Source organism: Mercenaria mercenaria, chromosome 5 (genome assembly GCF_021730395.1).
Source record: "Mercenaria mercenaria strain notata chromosome 5, MADL_Memer_1, whole genome shotgun sequence".
Taxonomy (NCBI): domain Eukaryota; kingdom Metazoa; phylum Mollusca; class Bivalvia; order Venerida; family Veneridae; genus Mercenaria; species Mercenaria mercenaria.
Window position 1 is genome coordinate 93,464,629 of NC_069365.1, and position 24,296 is coordinate 93,488,924.

A 24,296-nucleotide genomic window follows, 5' to 3' on the forward strand; every position below is an offset into this window, starting at 1 on the left:
TGGTTGATCTACGATCTACGACCCAGGTCGACCAGTTCTGAACTCATTTCTGATGGTTGATCTACGAGCTACGACCCAGGTCGACCAATTCTGAACACTTTTTTAATGGTTGATCTACGAGCTACGACCCAGGTCGACCAATTCTGAACACTTTTCTAATGGTTGATCTACGAGCTACGACCCAGGTCGACCAATTCTGAACACTTTTCTAATGGTTGATCTACGAGCTACGACCCAGGTCGACCAATTCTGAACTCATTTCTGATGGTTGATCTACGATCTACGACCCAGGTCAACCAATTCTAAACACTTTTCTAATGGTTGATCTACGAGCTACGACCCAGGTCGACCAATTCTGAACACTTTTCTAATGGTTGATCTACGAGCTACGACCCAGGTCGACCAATTCTGAACACTTTTCTAATGGTTGATCTACGAGCTACGACCCAGGTCGACCAATTCTGAACTCATTTCCGATGGTTGATCTACGAGCTACGACCCAGGTCAACAAAGTAGACATTTTTATTGTCGACCTACGATCTACGAGCTACGCGCCAACTTCACAGACCTTTAAAGATATTGTTATAGTAGATCGCTATTCATGTTCGGAAACCGAGAATTAATTTACGGAAATAAACGGAATATTCATGAGTGCCAGGTCAATACTTACGGACAATACAATATTAAATAACCTTTTTATTTTACATCTATTTTATCTTAGTTTAAATTAAAAATGTTTCACTGAATATTGCATTCCTGCCTTTTCTGTATTTTCCCAGCTTGGTATGAGTGCAAACGTTACGGTATATTATACAGAACAATGTTAAGCCTTAAATAACCCTTTTATTCTATATTTACTTCACTTCATACGTAATATACGTAATTCCTTGAATGTTGTTTTTCTGCGTATCAGTATTAAATAAATTATATGGTGCAACCTCCCTACAACAGCCATTTTGCGATTTTGGTGGTTATAATACTTGACTGAGATATTACGCCCACACACATTGTCAGCAAGTTTGGTGAAGATCGGATGAAAACTGTTCGACTTAAGAGAGCGGACAAGGCTAAATTCCCCGTTTTTCGAGTAATTCAAGGACCATAAACCAAGAGTGCTTGGTACAATTTGGCTGGTTATCGAAACTGGCCGAGATGTTATGTCCACAAACATTGTCAGCAAGTTTGGTGAAGATCCGATAAAAACTGAATTAGAGAGCGGACATGTTTTGGATGCCGACCGCCTGTCCGATGCCATTCATAATCTTCTCCATTTTGTTTCTTAACCATTAAATAAAAACTTTTAGCTATTCAGACAGTCTGGGCTGGTATCTTCGAATTTCTTAGTTTTGTCCGGAATGGCTTCTTTTAGCCACTTTTCAAATATTCCAACATCTGATGATGTCTTTTTTTATACGCCCGAAAAACGGGACGTATTATGGGAACGCCCCTGGCGGGCGGCGGGCGGGCGGCGTCCACAAACTTTGTCCGGAGCATATCTTCTACATGCATGAAGGGATTTTGATGAAACTTGGCACAGTTGTTCACCATCATGAGACGGAGTGTCATGCGCAAAAGCCAGGTCCCTAGGTCTAAGGTCAAGGTCACACTTAGAGGTCAAAGGTCAAATTCAAGAATGACTTTGTCCGGAGCATATCTTCTTCATGCATGGAGGGATTTTGATGGAAGTTGGCACAATTGTTCATCATCATGAGACGGAGTGTCATGCACAAGAACCAGGTCCCTAGGTCTAAGGTCAAGGTCACACTTAGAGGTCAAAGGATACAAGAAAGAAAACTTTGTCCGGAGCATATCTTCCTCATGCATGGAGGGATTTTGATATAAGTTGGCACAAATGTTCATCACCACGAGGCGGAGTGTCATGCGCAAGAACCAGGTCCCTAGGTCTAAGGTCAAGGTCACACTTAGAGGTCAAAGGATACAAGAATGAAAACCTTGTCCGGAGCATTTCTTCTTCATGCATAGAGGGATTTTGATGTCACTTTGCACAAATGTTCACCACCACGAGGCGGAGTGTCATGCGCAAGAACCATGTCCCTAGGTCAAAGGTCAAGGTCACACTTAGAGGTCAAAGGTTAGATACAAGAATGACTTTGTCCGAAGCATTTCTTCTTCATGCATGGAGGGATTTTGATGTAACTTGGCACAATTATACACCATCATGAGACGAAGTGTCATGCGCAGTTCCCTTCTTTAGAATTACTTCCCTTTGTTGTTACTATAAATAGCTTATATTGTAACTTTTTCATTACTAGTCGTAGGGAAAAACCGAGACCACTTTTCCGTAGAACAACATGCATGCTACATCCAATTATGAGGTGTATTTTGACCAATCTCTACCTGGTAAAGATTTTTGTGTGGACTTACAATTTTTTTTTGGATTTTTTTTTTTTTTTTTTTTAAGATTATCTTCCCTTAGTTGTTACTATAAATAACTTATATTGTAACTTTTTTATAATTGACCGTAGGGAAAAAACAAGACCACTTTTCTGTGGTACAACATAGATGTTACTTTCAAATTTTAGGTGTATTTTAAGGTATCTCTACCTGGTAAGGAGTTTTTTTTGTGGACTTAGAAAAAGAACTGACTTACAATGATTACTAAACAACCACAACATTAAAATTCCATTTGCAAATACAGGTGCTACAGTAAAGAAATTTGCTGTGACGGGCGTATATTGTGACATTCTGGCACTCTTGTTTACTGTACTTTTAGGTTTTTGTTTATACAAAAACGTGTTAATATCTAAATCAGATAGCGTTGTCATCACTTAAATCGTTTTTGTGTGTTGTAAAAAAAAAACAACAAAAAAAAAAAAAAACACAATTAAATCCTGATTTCGAGACGCATAATCAAACTCTGTACATAGAGCGCCTACTTCATCCGATTTACATTCGGAACATTTTCACGCGTTTCGGGCTTTATCGTATGTTTAACATGGGACTGTTGAACCGTCCAAATACAGAACATACAGGATATTTTGTACGCGCGTGTGTCCAAATAAGAAAACACAAGATTTTTGTACGCACGTGCGTTCAAATACCATAATATATTGTACGGTCACATGTTGCAAATGAACGTTCGCGATTGGATAGATCAAATAGATATAGAATAAATCGCTATATATCAGTTATATCAGAGCACTGACAATTTTAAATTCCTAGTTCAGTTCAATTCGTTTTTTTCTTTCAGTTATAATGACATAACTGAGGTATAATAAATAACATACTCTACCGATCTATAATGAGGCTTATGCATTGACTAAATAATAAGTATGATATATGCTTTAAGCCCTAAAACATGTATCAAAGTTATATAGTTTTTAGCTCACCTGAGCACAAAGTGCTCAGTGAGAGCTATTGTGATCACCCTTGTATTTATCGGCCGTCGTCATTCGTTGTCAAAAATTTGGCTGTTAACACTCTAGAGGTGACAAGTTTTGCAAAAATCTTAATGAAACTTGCTCAAAAATATTACCCTCAATAAAATCTCGGATGAGTCCGATACTAGGTCATCTGGGGTCAAATACTAGGGTACTATGTCAATTAATAGGAAAACCTTATAAACACTCTAGAGGCTTTTTTATCACTTGTAAAGCTGTTTGTCTTATGGAATCTAGTTAAAATGGGTTACCTTGGGTCAAAAACTAAGTAGCTAGGTTAAATCATAGATAGACCTGGTTAACATTCTATAGGCCACATTTCAATTTGATCATCATAAATCGTTGTCAGAATGTTTGTTAAAAGATATAGATTCACGCCTGTGTTACCTGAGATCTTGAACTAGGTCAAATCATGTAAAAACCTTTTAAACACTCTAGAAGCCATATTTCCATTTCCAGCTTAATCACCATAAATCTTTGTCAGAATATTTCTCTCTACAAAATCTATGTCAATTTTAAAACGGGGTTACCCAAAGCGTACTAGGTCACTAGGTCGGATCATTGAAAAGCCTTGTTCACATTCTATAGAAAAAAAATAGAGAAAAGTGGAAACTTCACAGGTCGCTCAACACGACAAAAGCGAAAATGTTGCAAAGTATCAAACAGGGTATGCCACGCACCAAAAACGCAGCCTCCCCAAAACGAAATCTACAGCACACACACACACACACACACACACACACACGCACGCACGCACGCACGCACGCACAGACACACATGCGCGCGCACACACACAAAGCCAACACATGAGGACAAAACGAACAAACAAAGGAACACAGTGGGGCACCGCCTTGGAACGGTCAGTGGCAAAAACACCATTGGGGAGCTTAAACCGGTTTATGGTGCGCACCCAACCTCTCTCTTACCGCCACCATGTTCCAAAGCCACGGGACAGTGTAAATAAAAGTAATTCCCTCCAGGTGAATCTCTAACACACGTAATGGAAACAAAAAGGCATGGCATGTAAAACACAAAAATGCTCGTGTATAAATATATAAAAAGCAAACCTTAAGAACCAAAAACGTATGTACTCAATGCCTTTTCAGAAGACAGAGCAACAAGAGAAACACCCTTAAGGGCCCGATGAAACAGGCCAGAAGACAGATATCAAAACAGTTCAGTCCTGGTAGGATTTAAAAACTGCTTATCATAGAGTCCTCCCCCTCTTCCGTCAGACACAATCAAAGAGGGAAGCGTAGTGTACAACTGAAACGGGTTGAACACTAAACATGCGGTATGTCTCAAAACAGTTGGGTCGTAACCTCTTTTAATAAAACGTTATATAATTTTACCAAATACATTTGGAAAATTACCATGACCCAAGATCTTACGAAGTTTGTAAACCACATCCCCATAAAAACGGGTTTAGAAATACCTTCTCGCAGAAGTGTCTTTAAATAACTATTGAATTTTAAAACTAAATCAGAATTGCGATAGTAAAATTTAGCAAAATATTTACGCAATTTGTAATAACGGTAGCCTTGCTGAAGAAGTTTACTTGTAATATGTTGATTACGTTCATTGAAATGCTTGACATGGCTACACGTTCTGGTAAACCGAATTGATTGAGAAATATATACCCCATAAGATGTAGTTGAGGTACATCCCCATCCAAATGGGGAAAATTTACAATACTAAAATTAAAATCATCCCTCTTGTCATAAATTTTGGTATGTATAATATTGTCATAAATAGAGAGATGTAAATCTAAAAATGAAGCATCAGTATCCGAATTGTTAGTTTTAATTAACTGAAGCTCCATAGGATAAATAGTACCCACCAATTGACAAAAAAAACGGATTATCCATATTAAGAATATCATCCAGATAGCGTGATGTATTATTAAATGCAGTTATAATATCTGCCTGCGTATCTGGAGAAAGGCTCAACATAAAGTCTCTTTCATAACAATATAAAAACAAATCTGCGACAAGGGGTGCACAATTTGTTCCCATAGGAATACCAATTACTTGTCTAAAAACTGCATTCCCAAACCTGATGTAAATGTTGTTTAATAAAAAGTTAAGGGCTTTACAAACTTCGTCACAGGTCCACATTGTATAATGTTTAATAATATTGCTAGTAAAAAAGCTTTATCAAAATTGCAAGCGAGAAATGTAGCATTCTCTCTGGCCACATTTACGACTATAGGCCACATTTACGACTAAAGCTTCATAAAACTATCCATACAAAATCTATGACAGTTTCAAAACTTGTGTTACCCGAGGTCTTAAAGTAGGTCACTAGGTCGGAAAGACCACATTTACCAATTGATCTTCATAAACCTCTATTAGAATGATTGTCTCTTTGACAATTTTGTCAGGCTAAAATCTGGCTTTCCTGTTGTCTTGAATTAGGTCACTAGGTCGAATGTTAGACAAATCTTGTTAACACTGTAGAACCCAAATTTTCTACTTTATTTAATAAAACTGCCAGAATGTTTGTCTCTGTCAAATCTCGGTCATGTTCGATACTGGATTTTCTAGATCATAAACTAGGTCACTCGATCTATTGTTAACACTGAAAAGGCTACATGTTCTAGCAGATGTTCATGAGATTTGATCGGAATGTTTGTCTTAAAGATATAGATAAATTTGTAAGTGGGTCACTTGGGAAAATTTAGGTCATTAGCTCAAATCATAGAACCTTAGAGGCCACTTAGTTAACTTGATCATCATGTATCTTTGCCAGAATATGTGTCTGTGTGAAATCTAGATCAAGTTAAAAACTTGGTCAAATCCTTAAAAATGTTGTTAATAAACTACCTGATAAAATGTTTGACTCCATGAAATCTAGGAGATTAGATACTAGGATATCTGGGTTATAAATTAGGTCAGATGAGCGATATATGGCTATCATTTTTGTTTTAATGTTTGTGCATGCGAGCGAGCTACAATCTTGCAACAGTACACACTCAAATATGTCAAAATTATATGTTCAAATTTGTAACATTAAATTATACAAATATGACTTTTCGATAAGACTGAAATATTTCAACAATGTTCAAATATAATAATCTACTTGTAATTTCTGAAAGATACATTTTACAAGGATACTTACTTTTTATATTTTGCAGTATTACAATTCATATGCATGACATATTCTCATAGTGTAAGATATTTGGAAATCCGTGAGATTTTGATTTCATGTTCTTCGTTTATATTAGTAAAAAAGTCTTGAACGTTACCAAAAAAAACAACTAGTTTGATTAGTTTTAGAAACATATTTCAAAAGAGGCATTTTATTATAAAGTTAATTTAAAGGACACCACGTTCCAAACTTATCAAACTTCATTAATTCACGAATGTACGGTATTTTATCAGGTTATTTTAATATTATTTTTTATAATCATTTCATTTGAAACAAAATGATAAATATATAACTGATTATAAAAGTAAGCAATTGTAAACTATACAAGCATGCTCAGGTGAAGTTAATATAAAATATTATGTCTCATGTAGATGTTTGAGAGGTTTTGATTTCATACTTCATACTTATTAGAACCTGATGCCGGAGGTACATCTAGACAAGCTTGTTAGGGATTTTCTATGAAAACGGACCTCCTGTTTTTCCAGATTTCATAGGTTATATACCTCTTTAAACTAGTTGCAACTGAAATATAAGATAAGATTTCACAGATACCAGCGTTCACCCGATTTCGAAACGCAAGTATCCGAGGAACACCAAATAGATATACTGCTCCGTCCCGATTAATTTCTGTAGATTAAAGAAAAAAACAACACAAAAATGAATTTGTTACAAAAGTTACGATATGAAAAGGCACATGCACCGATTTATGTTGTCAATTTAACAATAACTTGATCGGCACAGAAAAATGTGTATTATAATCGAATTAACCGTCACGATCAAGCAATAAGAATTGTTTGTGAAATCTTCCCTTTTATCTGGGCCGGTGGTCTAGTGGTAACACGCTTGACTGCCAATCCAGAGGTCCAGGGTTCGAACCCCGGTCCAGGAACTGGAAATTTGTGAGATGCTCTTGAGTGTCTCCCACCTGACTAAGAGACCTGTACTTGTTCTTCCCAGGAAAGACGGCTTCGCGTGTATCGGTGCTATACATCGGGCACGTTAAAGAACCAGACTGTCTATTCGCAAAGAGCTAGGCTAAGTTAGCCGGACAAGCCTGAATCTCTCTCTGTTCTCTCTGTCTGTTCTGGGGGCTTTATCTCATTCTGTCCCTCTGGTCAGATCGCTCTGTGTCTGTACTAGTAGAGGATGAATTTCGCGCCCTGTGTGACTGCGTTTGATATATGTAAAGCGCCTTCGAACGTGTTTATCATGAAAAGGGCGCAATATAAATCTGATATAATAATAAAAATATCTCGTATTTAAAATGATCATCGAATGGAAAACAAATACTCCGATTTTTAAGAAAAACAAAACCTAACGTCACAACACACTTTAACATCATTTTGCCAGTTCTATTTGATGTTCAGCGGTTATTTACGTACGTTGCGAAAGAAAATGTAGACGCTTGTGACTGTGAACCATGCATTTAGATTCAAGTTTCAGGTGGATATTGATCAAATCTTATTCGCTATTTTATTAGCAAGAAAATTAAAGATGTAAAGCAGCTCGCAGTATCTGGAAAAAGAGTTCCCTACTCCTAGACAATCACTTACAGGCTTGTCAAAAGGTACGGACACGTACCTCAAGAATCAGATCAACATTAGATTTTTCCGTTTCCGGACTCTTAAGACACAAAGTATAACAGCTCTAGCTTTCAAATTTTACAGGGGCACTAAGCACTACTTTCAAAGAATCCCTATTGTTTTCGGGGTCAGTAAGTTAAACGTCAAGGTCACAGTGACCCGGAGGCTGAAAATAGTTTCCGAACTCTTACTCATAATGTATAACAGCTACGACTTTCAAACATCATACAATGATAAAGTACTACAAAAGAAAGATCTGCTTTACACACTGTCTCAATACAAATAAAGGAAGATCCGTACTGTTTTAGGAGTGTGTGGTTCGCAGGGACGCCACTTGCCCCATATTTATACTTTCACTTCAGTTTCTTTATACTGTATCTTATTATTTCTCATCTATCTCCTTCCACTCCCATTCCACCTCCCTGATCGTCACGCCTGTACACTGTATTTATCTTTACTCTACCATAATTCTTTTGATACTGTATCTTGGTATCCCCCATCCACATATCCCCACCCGTATCTGCCCTTGCGACATTTTTTTACTTTCATATAAGTTTCTAGACATTTTATCCTAGCATCCCTCATCCACATACCACACTCATCCCATATCAGCCAGATTACCGCCTCATATCCGTTTTCCTCTCTCTGCCTCATATGTTTACCCTTATTTCTTTCAGTTCTGTATATTGTATCCACATACCGCTACCTCATACATGTAAACGTAATGTTTTCAGCAAGGTACCCCTCGACTGGAGATGGGGTGGTACATATGACACCTGCCGCGGGTTCGACTGGTGTAAGAATCTTTTACTGTTGAAGGCGTGGAAGCCATCTGGCTCGAGGGTAACTGTTTAGGCGGTAAAAATGCGCTGTTTAGACTCTTTTTATTCCATATAGAGTTCTTCAATTAATAGAACAAATAAAATAGCACGATTTTAAGCAGCTTTAATGTAGTAGCATACGAATTTACGCATTCAATCCTGTCAGATATGTAAAATTTTCGTTCTGTTGCGTTGTTGCACATTGATATACATTAAAATCGTCGTACGATCGAGCATCCAATCACTAATTATTAAGTGTTTATAGGTTTATGTGTCATGAAACCATGCCATTTTGGTCAAAAAGTCTACTGTGCGTACGCTTACATTTAAAATGTACGGACACTTGAAAATATATAGGCGTACGCATAAATGTAAGTGCACGTGCATTATATGTTCACCTATATACTTCGTTACGCGTGCATAAACAATTTGTTTTTGTATACGTTTTTATTACGCGTACACACATATATATCATCGTTCTTCCATCTATACGTTTACACGTGACGCGCAAATATATACATCCGCGTGTTATGTTACACATGCACGCGTACATATGCACTTACAATGTTTACGCATGCAGGTATAAAATGCAAACGCGCATGTATATATTTACTATTGCATGCATATCTTCATACGTGCACATGAATCGAATGTCAGGCCCAAATTGTACAACATATGAATTGGTGAAATGTGCAAAACTACCGGTTTCTTTTTGACTGACTTCCTATACATGGTCTATTGCTATTTTTGATAAATTTATCGATCTAATTCTGTTTTATCATAACATATTTGAATTGACAAAATGATATGCGTTATGTCTGTACGTGTTGGACTTATATGTGTTATTGTACATTCGGTAACTTGTTCATGCGATAGATGTATCTTACCTTGAATTTGAATATGAATATATAAAGTTTACATGACAAGATTTTGAATGATTCTAACCCTTATCATGCTGGACACGATTAATTCTGCCTTTGCGACCAGTGCAGACCAAGATTAGCATGCACATCCATGCAGGCTGATCATGGTCTGCACTGTTCGCTATTCAGTCATTAAATTTTCAGTGAAAGACCCCTTGGAATAATAAATGGTATTGCACAAGTTGCATGATGGACCAGTCCATTGTAGAAATTTAGCAGGGTAAGGGCTAAGAAGAAAATGACGCTATACTTGCCAAACAATTTATTACATTTTATTACATTACATTAACCCGACTCGCAAGCTAGATCAGTTAGTTGTCTTTTAATAGTTTTAAGCAACGCAAAACTGTTCACCGTTACAACATGATGATTCGAAGCGATGTTGGCCAACTCCGCCTTGTCGACACCCGGTCCAATACCCACAGAGAGAACCTCCGCCTGTCTGTGTAGAAGTTGTGCTTCGTGTTTGGTTTGATCCTGGTCGTCGGATCGTCCGTCGGTGATGACTATAACAAACTTAGAGGAGTTTGTTCTAGCGCCATTCGTTGGAAGAAGAGTTTCCGTGCGCACAAAATTCAAAGCACCGGATGTATTCGTTCCTTGTCCTATATACTGAATGTTACGTATTGCATGAAGAACGGCGTTTCTGGAATTGTACTTGTTAAAGAAGAAATCATTACGGACATCAGAAGAGAAGGTGACGACGCTGAACTGGACGTTATTCGTACCAATTGAAAATTGGGCCGCAAAGTCATATACGAACTCTACCTCTGTCTTGAAGTTGTCAGCACCTTCACTGTCGGAAGAGTCCAAGACGAAGACGATGTCTGCTGGTTTAAGACCGCAAGCTGAAATACAACAAAGGAATGTCAGTAATATTTGCATTTTTCATGATATAGCTTTAGTGTACTTGTTATGTTAAAACACAACTTTCGAAACAGGAACACGATTAATTAGTATGCTTTTTCCCTATTTTCAATTTTGAAGAATAGACGGCTTTCATCAAATATGATATAATAGTTACTTTATTGTTGTGTTAAACGTTTTGAAGTAGAAATACATTTGTACAAACTGTCTGAAGTACTGATTGGTTGCCAACTGATTAGTCAATGTTAAAACTGACCTGCTTTTGTTGTGGTAGGAGGCAGTGTAGTGGTTGTTGTTGTAGTGGTTGTGGTGGATGATGTTGTTGTTACCCTGTTAGCAGCTGAATTAAAATAATATATGGTGATATTATATATAAAACAAAACATGTATCTAGTATTAGTATGGTATTCGTTAATGAGGTAACATAATATTTTAGCAATGACGATACTTCAAACAATTATAGCCTGAATGTCTAAATAAATGTAACTGTCATGAGTCGTACAAAAGTTTTACCTTAACGTTCAATTAATGCTGTAAAAAGTACTTTGATTCCTTTGCGATCATGGAGAATATCCATTTTACTATAATGGAATTCAGCCTAAGCCAGTGCTAGGGGTGTGAGGGGCGTTGCACATTTCATTACCTCTCATGAACAGACTCAGTCTGCTGTTATGTTTCCTTGGTTGCGGTTTATGCATCAAAAGGATCTTTTCAAAGATTTGTTAATAAGTAAACTCCAAGACGGGGAGACATTTAACAGCCACTATACAGTTCTTCAAGACCGCTTTTGTGATAGTTAATAAATTTTTGTGGGCGTCATGAAACAATAATATGCGTTTTAAATATATATTCAAATACATGTATTGATAAGAAAATCAAAGTCTGCAAAAAAGAAAAAAAACAACAGGTAAGGAATGATTGATGAAATCATTTATTTCTAACACTGTAATGCATTTTTATAGAAAATATGCTCAATCAAGCATAGTATGTATGCAAAATTATGGATTCGGGCTATTTCTGAGTTTATTAGAGGTGTACTGGTCAGGAACCCAGGCAATCCTTGCGTGTATCAGTGCTATACACTGGGCACGTTAAAGAACCAGGCTGTCTATTCGAAACTAGCTAGGCTAAGTTAGCCGGATAAGCCTGTATCTGATTTCTGATCTCTCTGTCGTGGGGGCTTTGTCTCACTCTGTCCCTCTGGTCAGATCGTTCTGTGTCTGTACTAGTAGAGGATGAATTATGCGCCCTGTGTGGCTGCGTTTGAACTATGTAAAGCGCATTGGGCGCTATATAAATCTGGTATAATTTAATGTACAACGCCAGTGAATATACTATGTGTAAAATTAGGCGTTTAATCAAATAAAGCAGTTTCAGTTTCAGTATTTCGTGTGAAAAGAATTAGATATCGGTAAGTCATGTATGACATTAGCCATTTTAATATGATTTACCAGTTAAACCCCCAACAGGAATATAAAAGGGAGGCAATGGCGGATGGGTTGTTTCCCTTACATTTTGAACATTTTTCAGTTCAGTGATGGTTTTTTATTAATTTTAACTTTAATCATGAATAAAAATTTTTTTTTTAAATTTGCACATAAACTTTAGCCTATTCTTATTCCTTTGTGAGTTATAAAATGACATTTTTTTGGAAAAAAGGTGCCTTTGAGTAAAAAAATATTGCACTGACAGTTTGAAATTTGAATTTTGTGGGAGGAGTCAGAATAATTAATGATCATGTGATCTGTGTTTGTAAACAGTAGCACATGGTATAGAGCAAAATGTAAACACAAGCACAAATCATGCAAAACTTACCAGTTTTAAGAGACAGCAAATTTTGTAAATCCATTTGATTAGTCAAAAGACATAAAATTCCATTTATACACTTCACATTATTCCAGTATATTGTATTACGTACATTATGATGTAACATTATTTTTGCAAGGCATTTATTCTTTATAGGATATATTATAGTAAGAACATAATCCTTTTCATTTTGCAGTATATATGTGTACAGATGTGAATAATATGAAAATATATTATAGTTATTTACACTATTACCTATACATGTATTAGTGCAGGAATGTCCAGTATATGGTACTCCTACAGGGTTTGGATATCGTGAGCGTACAAGTTCAAGAAAACAGTCTGGCATTATTTCACGTTGTACCCTTACAATGTCAACACTTAGATTGTCTTTTTTCATAACCTTTGCCTTGCTTAAAAATTATTTTTACTGCGCCAAGCATTACGACGATCCACGTTTGACAAAAAAAATTTAGAGCTGATTTTTCTTGCAATCCCTATTTTTTTTCATGAGGTGCTTTTCCCTTCCCCAGCCATGCTTGTTCATTTGTTGTCACACAGGGCAAGTAAAAACACTCCTTACACATTCCTTCTTCATCGGTATCATCATCCAAATCATCATATCATTTTCCTGAGAACTGGACATTCCTTGTGCACTGTTGTCTGCTCTATTTTTTTTGATGACCTTGAGCTAATTCACCACTGTTTTCACCTAACTCTCTTGATTGGTGTCTTTCAATAAATTCCCAGTTATTATGATTAAATAGTGCTTCAGTTGTTAATTTTTGTTCCTCAGTTACCAAAACTGATATACATTTTTTTTCTGGTTTTCCATTTTAATTTCACAATGAAAGCCTAAAGAATGCCAACCCGCCACTTTTTTTCTGGACATACTTCAAGGATTCCAAGTTAGGGGGATGTTACCTGTCGTAGACAGATTTTTTTTGTACATTAAACAGGGTCTGAAGTGCAATTTGTGCATTATACATTATTCTACTAAAGTTTTATTAAGTTTCTCTGTCAGAAATCTAAACATGAATCTGCAATTTTAGTGTGTTCGTTTTATTCTTTAGTTTGATTGCCCCTTCTGAAGAAATAAACTCAACCTTAGAAAACTGGTTCACTTGGTCAAGGATAAGGAAGGGCTATCGATTTAGGCCAAATAAACTTGTTTCCTCTTTATTTGAATAACAATAACTAGTAGTGGAAGTCTACATTCATTATATCAGAAAATAACAATAACATGGTATATAATTTAGCATCACCTCCAGTAAAAATATTATAAACTATCAATATTTTGCATTTCTTTTGTAGAACATCTGATTACCATTTATGAACACATATACACTGAGAAACAAACTGTAAATTTACTGTTACACTGCAGCTTCTGCCTCAGATCTTATCTAGATCTATCCATACTGTACTGTAATACCAGATGTTTACTTGCTATTTATTACTAATTGGTGCTGCTAAGTCAAAGATTAAAACAATATTATGCAATGGTCCATAAACTGGTCAAATTAGTTTACAGGGAGCTTGAATGGTGCATAAGATTTAAGAAATAATGATAATAAAATCTGTTAAAATGATAACATTAAATATAATTATATTGTTAAATTTTGCTGTTTCATAAACAACCTAAACATCAATATAAACCCCTATTTCAAACTGGGCTCTACAATTCAAGGTAAAACATGCTTGTGTTTACATCTTAGTTATAAATAGATAACCTCCACTGATTCAGCTGATAAGCACTGCCTACTTTATAGCTCATTTACATCCGATAGTCTGATCGGATGTTGGGGCTTTAAGCTCCTCTAATAAAATCCTTAAAGCAAAAACATATTTCGTTGATAAAATAATACATGCTATTCAGCGTGCTCCTCATTCAGCCGGGGTATGCGAAAAAACATAAGAAATTTACCTACGTAATAAAATTTTGGAACAGACCTGTAAACAGTCAGATATCACATTATTTGCTTTGCTCATAGATTCCTGGTACTGGGTAGATAAAATAGTATGTGCTATGTTTATAGACTGGTGTGTTCTTAGGCAAAGGTTTTGAACATACCTGCGCAGATTTTGTCGACAACATCTTGGTGGATTTGTGCAAGCTGATCGAATGTACTAACTTGAAAAACATGGTCGTTATCAGAAGCAATTACCTAAAAACATGAATATACCAATTTTAAACAAATGGTCGTTATCGGAAGCTATAATCTTAACACATGAATGTACCAACTTTAAACAAATTATCTATAAAAACATTTCGTTTATGATATTTGAATAAACACTCATCATCAAATATTAAGTTTTTTTTATCTTACAGCAGATATAGATGCCTTTTAATTGGCCTTAGAGAAAAATCTCGATCTCATTTCTCCAGCTTGTTATAAATTTATACTAAGGTCATGCGTTTAATCTTGAAACGTTTTAATATGTGCGTAGTGCCCGCGTACGGTCTGGTACGGCCTACGGGGCGATAGCCTGAATTTGCAATGCCTACAATACAAGTATCAAATTTAAGTTCATAAAATAACTTCAAATTATAAATTTCTGTACTAAATTGTTAATAAGTAAAATCAATTAAAACAAATTCTGGTTTTAAGATTGATATGATTCAAATGAACATCAGCACTGTATGCTCTTGTAGAGGAGTTAGAACTGAATGAATTGTAACATTAATAAAAATCTGAACATTAAGTTGGTGTCTGCTTCTGGGTAGAGCGTAGGAGAAACAACTGAAAAATACTTTTTAATTTACCTTTAATTCATTATTATCCACATGGTTACCAATCCCTACGACAAAGGTCTCAACGCCAGCTCTAAAATTATTCAAATAAAAGATGTAAACATAAATTGTTTAAAACATGAATTCTGCAGTTTATCGAATTTGTTTTAAGGAAGCTTTACTAGACAAACAAAATATATAGACCACCTGGAGATACACAAGCTTAACAACACATGAAGGGAATACCATGTTGATACTGTTGAACTAATTTTACGAATGTTGAGCGTCTATTTTGCTACAAATAGAAACGTTAAAAGGTTAAAGATTTTTTTTATACTTATGACATCAATGGAACCACATTAGGAATTACATTTAAGTGGCACAACTTTACTGTCATATAGGCAAGAACACTAAAACATCATATTATTAACGCTTTTCTTGAGACAAACTCTGTTGCTCTTACAGGACTTGTATCTGTCTTCATTCATCCTTCGTTTAACAAATGATGTTGATTATTATTATGCTAATATTAAAACTCTAATTCCATTATTTTGCAAATGTTTGAAAATGTTATGTTATGATATCCCCCAAAACTGAACGACTTATCAGCTCCTGACATCAAGTTGATAGGAGCTGCTATTTTGAAAAGTCGGCTCTAAACTCTCTATTTGTACCGAGATAAAGCATTAATGTACTAATGACCTTAAATAGAAAAAAGTGTTCGTAAAGAAAATATTCTAAAAGATGGTCTCCGTATTCTATTTGAAAAGCCTTCATGAGAGCGAGTACAACAGACCAAAATTGTTGCTCAATAGCAGCTCGCTAAAAGGTAATACTAAGATTTTTAAAAAGTCTATCATAACCCTGTTCACCTTAAAGTTTACTGTATTTATACACTATTCCCTACTTTAGAGAACCATGTAGGAGATTTGGAATGTTTGGTTAACGGGATATAACTTCTTGTAACTGCAAACATAAGGGCACAGGGGTCAACCCTAGCAGTAAGTCTGGTTCAAATGTACAATTTATTCCCATAAAAGTGAAAACTACTTCAGGTTTAGAGAAATGTATCTCATTTGCTGTTAATGTAATGTTTTCTGCAATTTCTATATTTAGATTTATTTTAGTTATATTGTGACTTAAGCTTATGTGTACCACTCTCGAGTCCATTTTCTGGAAAAAATCAGCACTTTTGTCATATGAGAAGGCATGGTCGTGACAAATGTAGGGGCCCTAACCCACGAGCCTTAGACTGAGCGGCCCGCATATATATAAATATATCCTATATTTGAATGAATGTAAGACTGTCCAACCTATGCAAACCATCTGCTGAGTGTTTTGTCCAATCTGGTTCAGTCGACCGTCCGTCTGTTAACACAATTGCTACTCTATTTCCATGACTGCGACGAAACTCAGATCGAGCAGCATCGAGACCAGTGTTTGTCATCGTTTCACCATTGCTACAAATTGAAATGGATCAACATTTACAGAAAAATATTTACATTCGCCCTATTATTTTCCATTGAAAATTATGACGTTCATTTTTGTAAGAATAGCAAAAAGAAAGGCGCCAAAATAACGACAAAGCTGCTTAGTGAGAACGGACCGCTGTTTAGACGACGTTCATATATAGTCAGAGATATTTGTTCCTCAGATGACGTCGCTGTTGTTCCGTCAGATGAAAAGAATGGCCGGGAAAGTGATTTTAATGTTACCAAAATGTGTGCAATTTATAATACAACATTGTTTACAAATGGAAAGGAAATAAAATGTACATATAAGAAGTGACTAAATATGTCATGCGAAATGAACGACAGAATAGGATCGGCAAATAGAATCGTGCTAATTAAACATGAATCGCTAGCGATTCATGATTTTCCGATCCTGTTCTGTCGTTCACTATGTGATATATTCTGTGACATTTTTCGTGATAGGGCAAATAAGTATAATCACAATTTACCAAACAAAACTTTAACGCGGGAAAGTCTACTTCTTTTACTACATGTATATTAGTTTTATGTATTTTAAACATTTTGGTACATTTAATAGACTCTTTAATTATTTGTTTTATATTTACAATGTATGTAAAGTCGATCCTTAACTACAAAGAGTGAATGTAACTACAAAAGATCATGTAAAGATACTTAAGGTATTGCAGTATAAGTTCCCAATCGTGGTTTATCGTAGAATAACTCGTGTTTTGAGTTCGTATACGTAAGAATACATCACGTGATATATTGTTTCGCATAAGAACGAAGAACTCGGGTTATTCTACGATAAATCACACTTGGGAACTTATTATTTCGATTCTAACACGACATACTAGTATCAACAGTGTTAGTTAAAATGGTAACTACTTTTTACGACCGTGCTACGCACCTGGATCGGATGACGTCATCGCACGTGCGTGGGTTATTGCAGAATAACCCGAAATAGATTTTGCCCTACATGTATGTAGGTTATTTGCTGGTCGTGTTAGAATTGTAGTTTATCAGCTCTGTTTTATATCAAATAGGATCTTATTTATGATCATGTCTAACATCCGAATATAACGTGTAGGCCTACGTCTTCTTCTTTCATTCATTAAGTAATTACCAAAAACGCTTTACTTACCTCCATGGTACTTTTAGAACATTTGCCATTATAGTTTCCTTGTCACGGTTGTTCTTCAGATGCAATTCATATCGTGCATTATTAGCAAATGTGATAAGGCAGACACGTGTCTGTGTGCCATCTTCGAACGAGAATTCATTGACAACCATATTTACAAACTCCAGCTGTTTGTGGAAATTAACAGCACCTTCACTACCAGAGGAGTCAAGGACGAAACAAACATCGGACTGGATGTTGTTACAAGCTGAAAATCAAAATGTGTCTCGTTGAATTTAGGGAAAATGTGAGGTTGAACAGGAATACATCGATAAAATGAAATTCTCTATTGGACTCAAACATGTATTTTCTTTTTCCGTGTGGAAATTAACAGCACCTTCACTACCAGAGGAGTCAAGGACGAAACAAACATCGGACTGGATGTTGTTACAAGCTGAAATAAAAGTGTGTCTCGTTGAATTTAGGAAAAATATGTAGTTGAACAGACATAAAACAATTTGAAAATTATATTCACTGTTTTAATAGCTGTCTAGCACTTAGGCAATACTTTTAAATAAGTATGTATGCGTGTTCAGCTGCAAGGACGGGTTAGTGTGTTTTATCCTACAGGAAGTAAGATCATCATATTGAATTCTCTGTCCCAGTTTCTGATTCAATTTAATTTATTTAGTTTATTTTCCTGTTCAAAACGTTATAATGATAAAAACTATAATTATGAAATGCAGAATATTTACCATTACATGCAGTGCTAGTGAGTTCGTTTTGAATGGTGTGGAGGGCATCGAACGAGCTGACTTGGAAGGTATGGTTTGAATCGCTAGCAATCATTCGTAGTTCCTTTGGATCTACTGAGCTTCCTATTCCAACGGCTATTGTAGTGACAAGTGGGTTTTTCTAAAATTAACATACATTTCTGGAGACATTTCACTTTTAAATTTTACGACTCTTTATATTCAAACAAAACTGATTGTGTCAAATGGATTTCTCAAAAAATAAGTTGCAATACACCTGTCTGTGTTCATATTCTAAAGTTGATTTTTTATATAAAAAAATGTATTTTAATTGTGGGTGACGATTCACCATGGTGTCATGTAAGCAATTTATATAGAGTCTCACTGTCGTTATACTTTTAAAATGGAAAATCGAACTTGTGAGTAATAAAATCTAAAATCTATAAGAATCCTGTTGAAGCATTAAACACAACTAAGCAAGGTAACATCAGATGCGGCTTGACTGAGTCAGAGAAACTCTATTATACAGATAAATTCCAAGGACTCGATGATCACAAAGGACCAGAAAATAAAATAATTCATGACATTCTTTAACTCTTAAGGAATCGTTAGTGAACTACTTAAATTCATTAGTCAATAACTTACATATTATCTCGTCGTAAAAACGTTTAAAATGTATATAAACCTTCAAATCACGGACAGAATGCTCGAGCCAGCTTGGTTCTAACGAATGTCCGTCTGTCAACACGATGACAAGCTTTGTCACATTTCGTTCAGCACCGTGTCTCGGAGACAGTGTATGACTACGCACATAACTGATTGCTGGAAGATTAACAGACATGCCAGATATGCTAAATGAGAAAATATAATTTTAATCCCGCGTATTGATATCAATTATCAGAATAAAAGTATGAAACGGGAAAGAATTTCACACATTAAATGGAGTCACAGGGGTTATTTTGTGTCAACCTAAACTTAATTATAGAAGTGCGGATCTATTGCATTATTGAACTAAACTTTCTAGTATACGGATATACACAATCTGCATTTATGTGGAATTCAACAAAATCAACACTGAAGATGCTTACACGAAAAACACATCATTTTGAACATCCAATAAGAACTTATTGATATCTGTATAGACATTAGACATTCGAATAGAAATTAAAAAATCGAGGCGAATGCCTATCTGTATAGACATTAGACATTCGTACCTGTAGACATTCAAAAATCGAGGCAAATGTCTATATAGATAGGCAGGATTCACAAATGCATAAACTTTAGAAAAAGTAATTTAATCCTTTAATATATGTAATATTAGCGCCCCGTCGAAATTGATCATCGCAGTCCTTTAAATCAATGTGCAAATGTTAATCTCTCCACAGGAGACATGAAAAATAATATAACATGTGCAGAAAACCAAAAATAGCGCTGTTGCGCATGTGATATAATACCACGGATCATATCATATGCGAAGAATTTTGCGCATAAGATATAAAATCCCTGGGGAATATGATATATTTTTCAAGTTAAACTAATGGGAAATTTGTATTAGGCAATTACGTGACGTATAATAAAACAAAGTATCGCACTGCAATGATAAATGGCATAACCTCTACTGTGAAGTTAAAACCGCTTTACTTGCGCCAAATCTCACGCCGAACCTAGCGTGATGAACACCTCACATACATAACACTCACCAAAGGACACATTGTAACTCGCAAACATTTAACAATCACTTAAAGTGACATTAACGTATGTACTCAATTGTTTTGCAAGTTCACTCTGCTACTTACCTAAATGTGTGTTTGTTTCCCCATTAGGATACCCTGCCTTTGCTATGTGTGAGAGAAGCTGTGTCTTATTGTAGTACCGGTTCAGGTCGAATACGTTATGAACTCTGGTAGCGAACGTGATCAACGAAACACGGGTATTATTCTCACCAATTTCAAACTGCTCGGTTATGTTTGAAACAAATTGAAGTTGTTTACTGAAATTTACTTGACCTTCACTGCCTGAACCGTCAAGAACGAAGACAATATCGACGGGCTTGAAAGGGCATGCTGCAATATGGAAAAAAAGAAAAGAAAAGGTGTTGTCTCACAAAACATTTGTCTATAGTAGGTATGCTTCAAATTCAAATTGATTTTATTTTTTCGTGTGAAGAAGCTGATGCAAAATGTTAAAATACTAATTAACCATTATTAACTGGCAACATTTTACGTTAATATGAAACAGATTTATTTCATTGCTTAAAATTAAAATAATTCTAGTGTAAATGTGTTTTATGAGATACCTCTCTCCGTTCGCACAGGTTTGTCCAGAAACAACCAACAGAGTGCAGCATGTTGTAAGAATCGTTATAAAAGTTGGAAGTGTTTACGACAAGACATATCAACACTTGCATACACAGATACTATTATTTCCTCACATGTTCAAATGCATAACATACATACCTTATAAGTGTACAAATTTAAAGTATATGTTGTATACAACTTACATATTAAAGGTATTACATAATATGAATTAAGGCACCGCCTAGCATGGGGATTTATCTTTTACATATATTCATTTACAAAGAAATATTCAACACTCAAAAGAAAGTGAAACTTCGCTCTAAACAGTTTACATTTAGAGTCATCATACCTTTTACAGCGAATATCATACTTTGCAAAATTTACGAGAAGCCGTGACGGTGACGTCATTCACCGCGTTCTCGCACTGGCTTTTGGAATTTTTATTTGTTTGTTTGCACTCCACGCAGAAACTTGACGGCCTTTTCACTTCCTTACTGTTTTAAAAGTGTTTTTCAGTTGCATGTATAGTTTTCATTACGAAAAAAGAAGCAAAATACTCATATTTGCGCGGTTTACGAATTTCTGTGACTGATTCGGGGTGCTCGGATGTTCATGCAGACAACCAGTCAGCGGTGTGTACATAAACCGGAACCGGAAAACATCGAAAAAATTGCCTCTGTATATGCAAACAACAAAGACGAATAACTATATACGGACGTTACCGTCTCGGGGATTTTCATCCCCTATAAATAGGTGAACTGACAATTATCACCTACAAACGATAACGCGAACTTCTGTTAAATCATCATCATGTTCAAAAAAGTATGATACACGGATTGCGCACATGTATTCATAGATTTGTAATTGGTAGCTGCTTGTTTACTCCAAAATTCGTATATTATTCCGTGACATAAAATTTCTTAAGTTTAAATGTGCAATCCTTAAGTGTATTTGGACATATAGATGAAAACAGTATAGACAGACGCAAACTTGGAAAGTAGTCACCTCATTGTACATTTTACCTTCGAGTAAATTAAGATATCTAGGTCAACAGAAGTGTTTTTCTTTCACATTTACAAGCTGTTCAGCTTTTAAGTCTTTAAGTGCAAGTTAACATTGTTGCAGTTCAATATGCAGAACAAAGATGACCGCCAACTGCAAATGAAAATAAAAAAAAACATAAACAATGTAAACGTTATATAGGCTTTGTATCAACTTGTATCAAATTTGTCGACCGGTACGGCCACATTTGTTTCCTACGAATACCAATTAAGTTGAGAATGAGGCATTCGATCCACTAGAAAAAAACGCGACAAACCTTTATCAATAGCATTGACACTGTAGCAAACTGTGCCAATGGCTAGAAAACACAGAAATATTCCATTCATTATTGTTGTATATGAGTTTTCATCCTCAAATTTGTCGACACTCTTTCAAATATCAAGTTCTACATGCCATTAACTGATAAGGAAATCTCACGACTGATTCCTTATAGAGACGTTTCATCTCCAAAATGACACTGTGCAAAAACTTCAAGTACAGTAATTGTTTAATATATGAATAGAGAAATTGGCTAAAACTACAAATAAAGAAACTTTTTAAATTTTAGAAAAGGGGAACATCTGAATAGTTATAACACTAAGAGCTAAGAAGGCAAATTGTTGTCACCAATATGAGTGTGTCATCAGTCATTAAATGCGCGATTATTATTTATCCTTGATCGTGTTGCTAGCACGAAGATAAAAGCGCCCTCTTCTGCCATAATGAGAGATGTACACTATGGTAACCTTATTTTGCATAGTGATGTGCTGCATTCTGCAGTCAGAAGGAGGATGCGTGGGCTCACATGTCTTAAACTTAAAATTTAAAATGGAGAATATTTCTGCCAACTGTTCATGCGTACGAGAGAGCACATTCACCCCTTCCAGGAACCACTTTTATTCATATCATCAATAAATATAATACATATATATAACAGACATGGTGAAGAATTGTAAGTTTACCACAGTGTAGCATAAAATCTGGAAAATAGATCCCTCGGAAGCACCGAGAACAAGGCAAACAGTGAAAATTGCAGACTCGGTTTCCGCTGTGGAGTTTCCACTTTTTCTATTTATTATCACAGCAGCGTTGTTTGTGCCGTGTGGCGGCCGTAAAAAGTCTCCCCGTACATTCAATTAGGGCTGTTATATTTCAATCTTCTCAGATCGTTCAGCACGACTTTTATGTCGTGTTATTGGTACTGTTTAGTTTCTGAACATGAGCATTTTGGCCTGGGTGGTTCCAATACTCCCGCTTTTATAGCTTTGGGTATTGTATAATCACCCCTTGGATATGGCGCCTGCTTTTTAATTTTGTCTTTTGGCAGTTCCTGTGATATGCAGGCTCCATAACCTTAGATCCCCTTTCTAAATTCCAGTTTGTTTAGTTCTGCTCATTGTTTTCTCGTTTAGGGCAAACCCATTATTTTAACTGGGGACCATACACCGCTTTTCATGGAATTACACACTAGTGTAGCATTGAAGGTTCCATGTGCACCACCGTATGAACACATCTGCAAACTAGCGAATGCACAATATGCATTAAGTAATGTACCGGACACAATTAGTAAATGTATATAACAAATTGTTTTATCTACATAACAAATTATCTACTGTTTTATCTTCATAACAAATTATGATATATACCAAACTTGTTGGGAAAAGCAAATGACGAGCTATTGATAGGACAGCATTAACTAGTAAATGTACAACACAAACTAAGAAATGTACCTGACATACAGGTAGATGTACATGACGAGCTATTAATTGGACAGCACAAACTAGCGAATGCACAACATATACTAAGAAGTAGTAAATGTATATAACAAATTGCTTTATCAAAAAGACAAATTATGGTTTTTACCAAATATATTGGAAAAAACATGACGAACTAATAATCATCATATCAAGACTGTCTAGGGGTTACATACCCTACACCAAAGACTCTTTTTGGAGGCCCGTGGGTAACCCCGCTTATTATTTGTTTATATATAAGTATGTTCAGAATTTTTTTATTATTTTCACTAAGTTAATTATAAGCAACAAATACAGTAACTTGTATTTCTTGTATGCCAGGCAGGGATTTCCCATGTTCTTGCTGGTGCTAGAAAAAAAGCGTCTTACACTCCGGGGTGTAAGATGACTCACGTGCTATAATTTACGAGTAAATATGTAAATTTATAAGCTACTATAATTGAATAGTGCTTAAAGACCCACCACAACCTAATGACCTATTGTGGGAACATGAACTTCGTGAATATCATTCTGGTAATACTGGTACAATACATATATATTGCATGATGACAATTTAAGCCATCCCTATATTAAAGTGCATT

General features: G+C 35.6%; 1 protein-coding gene across 1 annotated transcript in view; it reads right to left on the reverse strand.

The window, feature by feature from the left end:
* Window positions 1–10,127: 10,127 nt before the first annotated feature.
* Window positions 10,128–24,296, reverse strand: part of LOC123557973 (collagen alpha-3(VI) chain-like) — a 33,171-nt gene continuing 19,002 nt past the window's right edge. The window contains exons 11-20 of the mRNA XM_053544778.1: window positions 22,239–22,280; window positions 20,420–20,686; window positions 19,309–19,445; window positions 18,627–18,786; window positions 17,896–18,139; window positions 16,596–16,742; window positions 15,316–15,376; window positions 14,623–14,716; window positions 11,002–11,085; window positions 10,128–10,726 (exon numbers count right to left, since the gene is read on the reverse strand). Of these exons, the coding sequence (XP_053400753.1) occupies window positions 10,164–10,726; window positions 11,002–11,085; window positions 14,623–14,716; window positions 15,316–15,376; window positions 16,596–16,742; window positions 17,896–18,139; window positions 18,627–18,786; window positions 19,309–19,445; window positions 20,420–20,686; window positions 22,239–22,280 (1,799 nt within the window). The 3' untranslated portion in view covers window positions 10,128–10,163. The remainder of the gene's footprint in view (window positions 10,727–11,001; window positions 11,086–14,622; window positions 14,717–15,315; window positions 15,377–16,595; window positions 16,743–17,895; window positions 18,140–18,626; window positions 18,787–19,308; window positions 19,446–20,419; window positions 20,687–22,238; window positions 22,281–24,296) is intronic.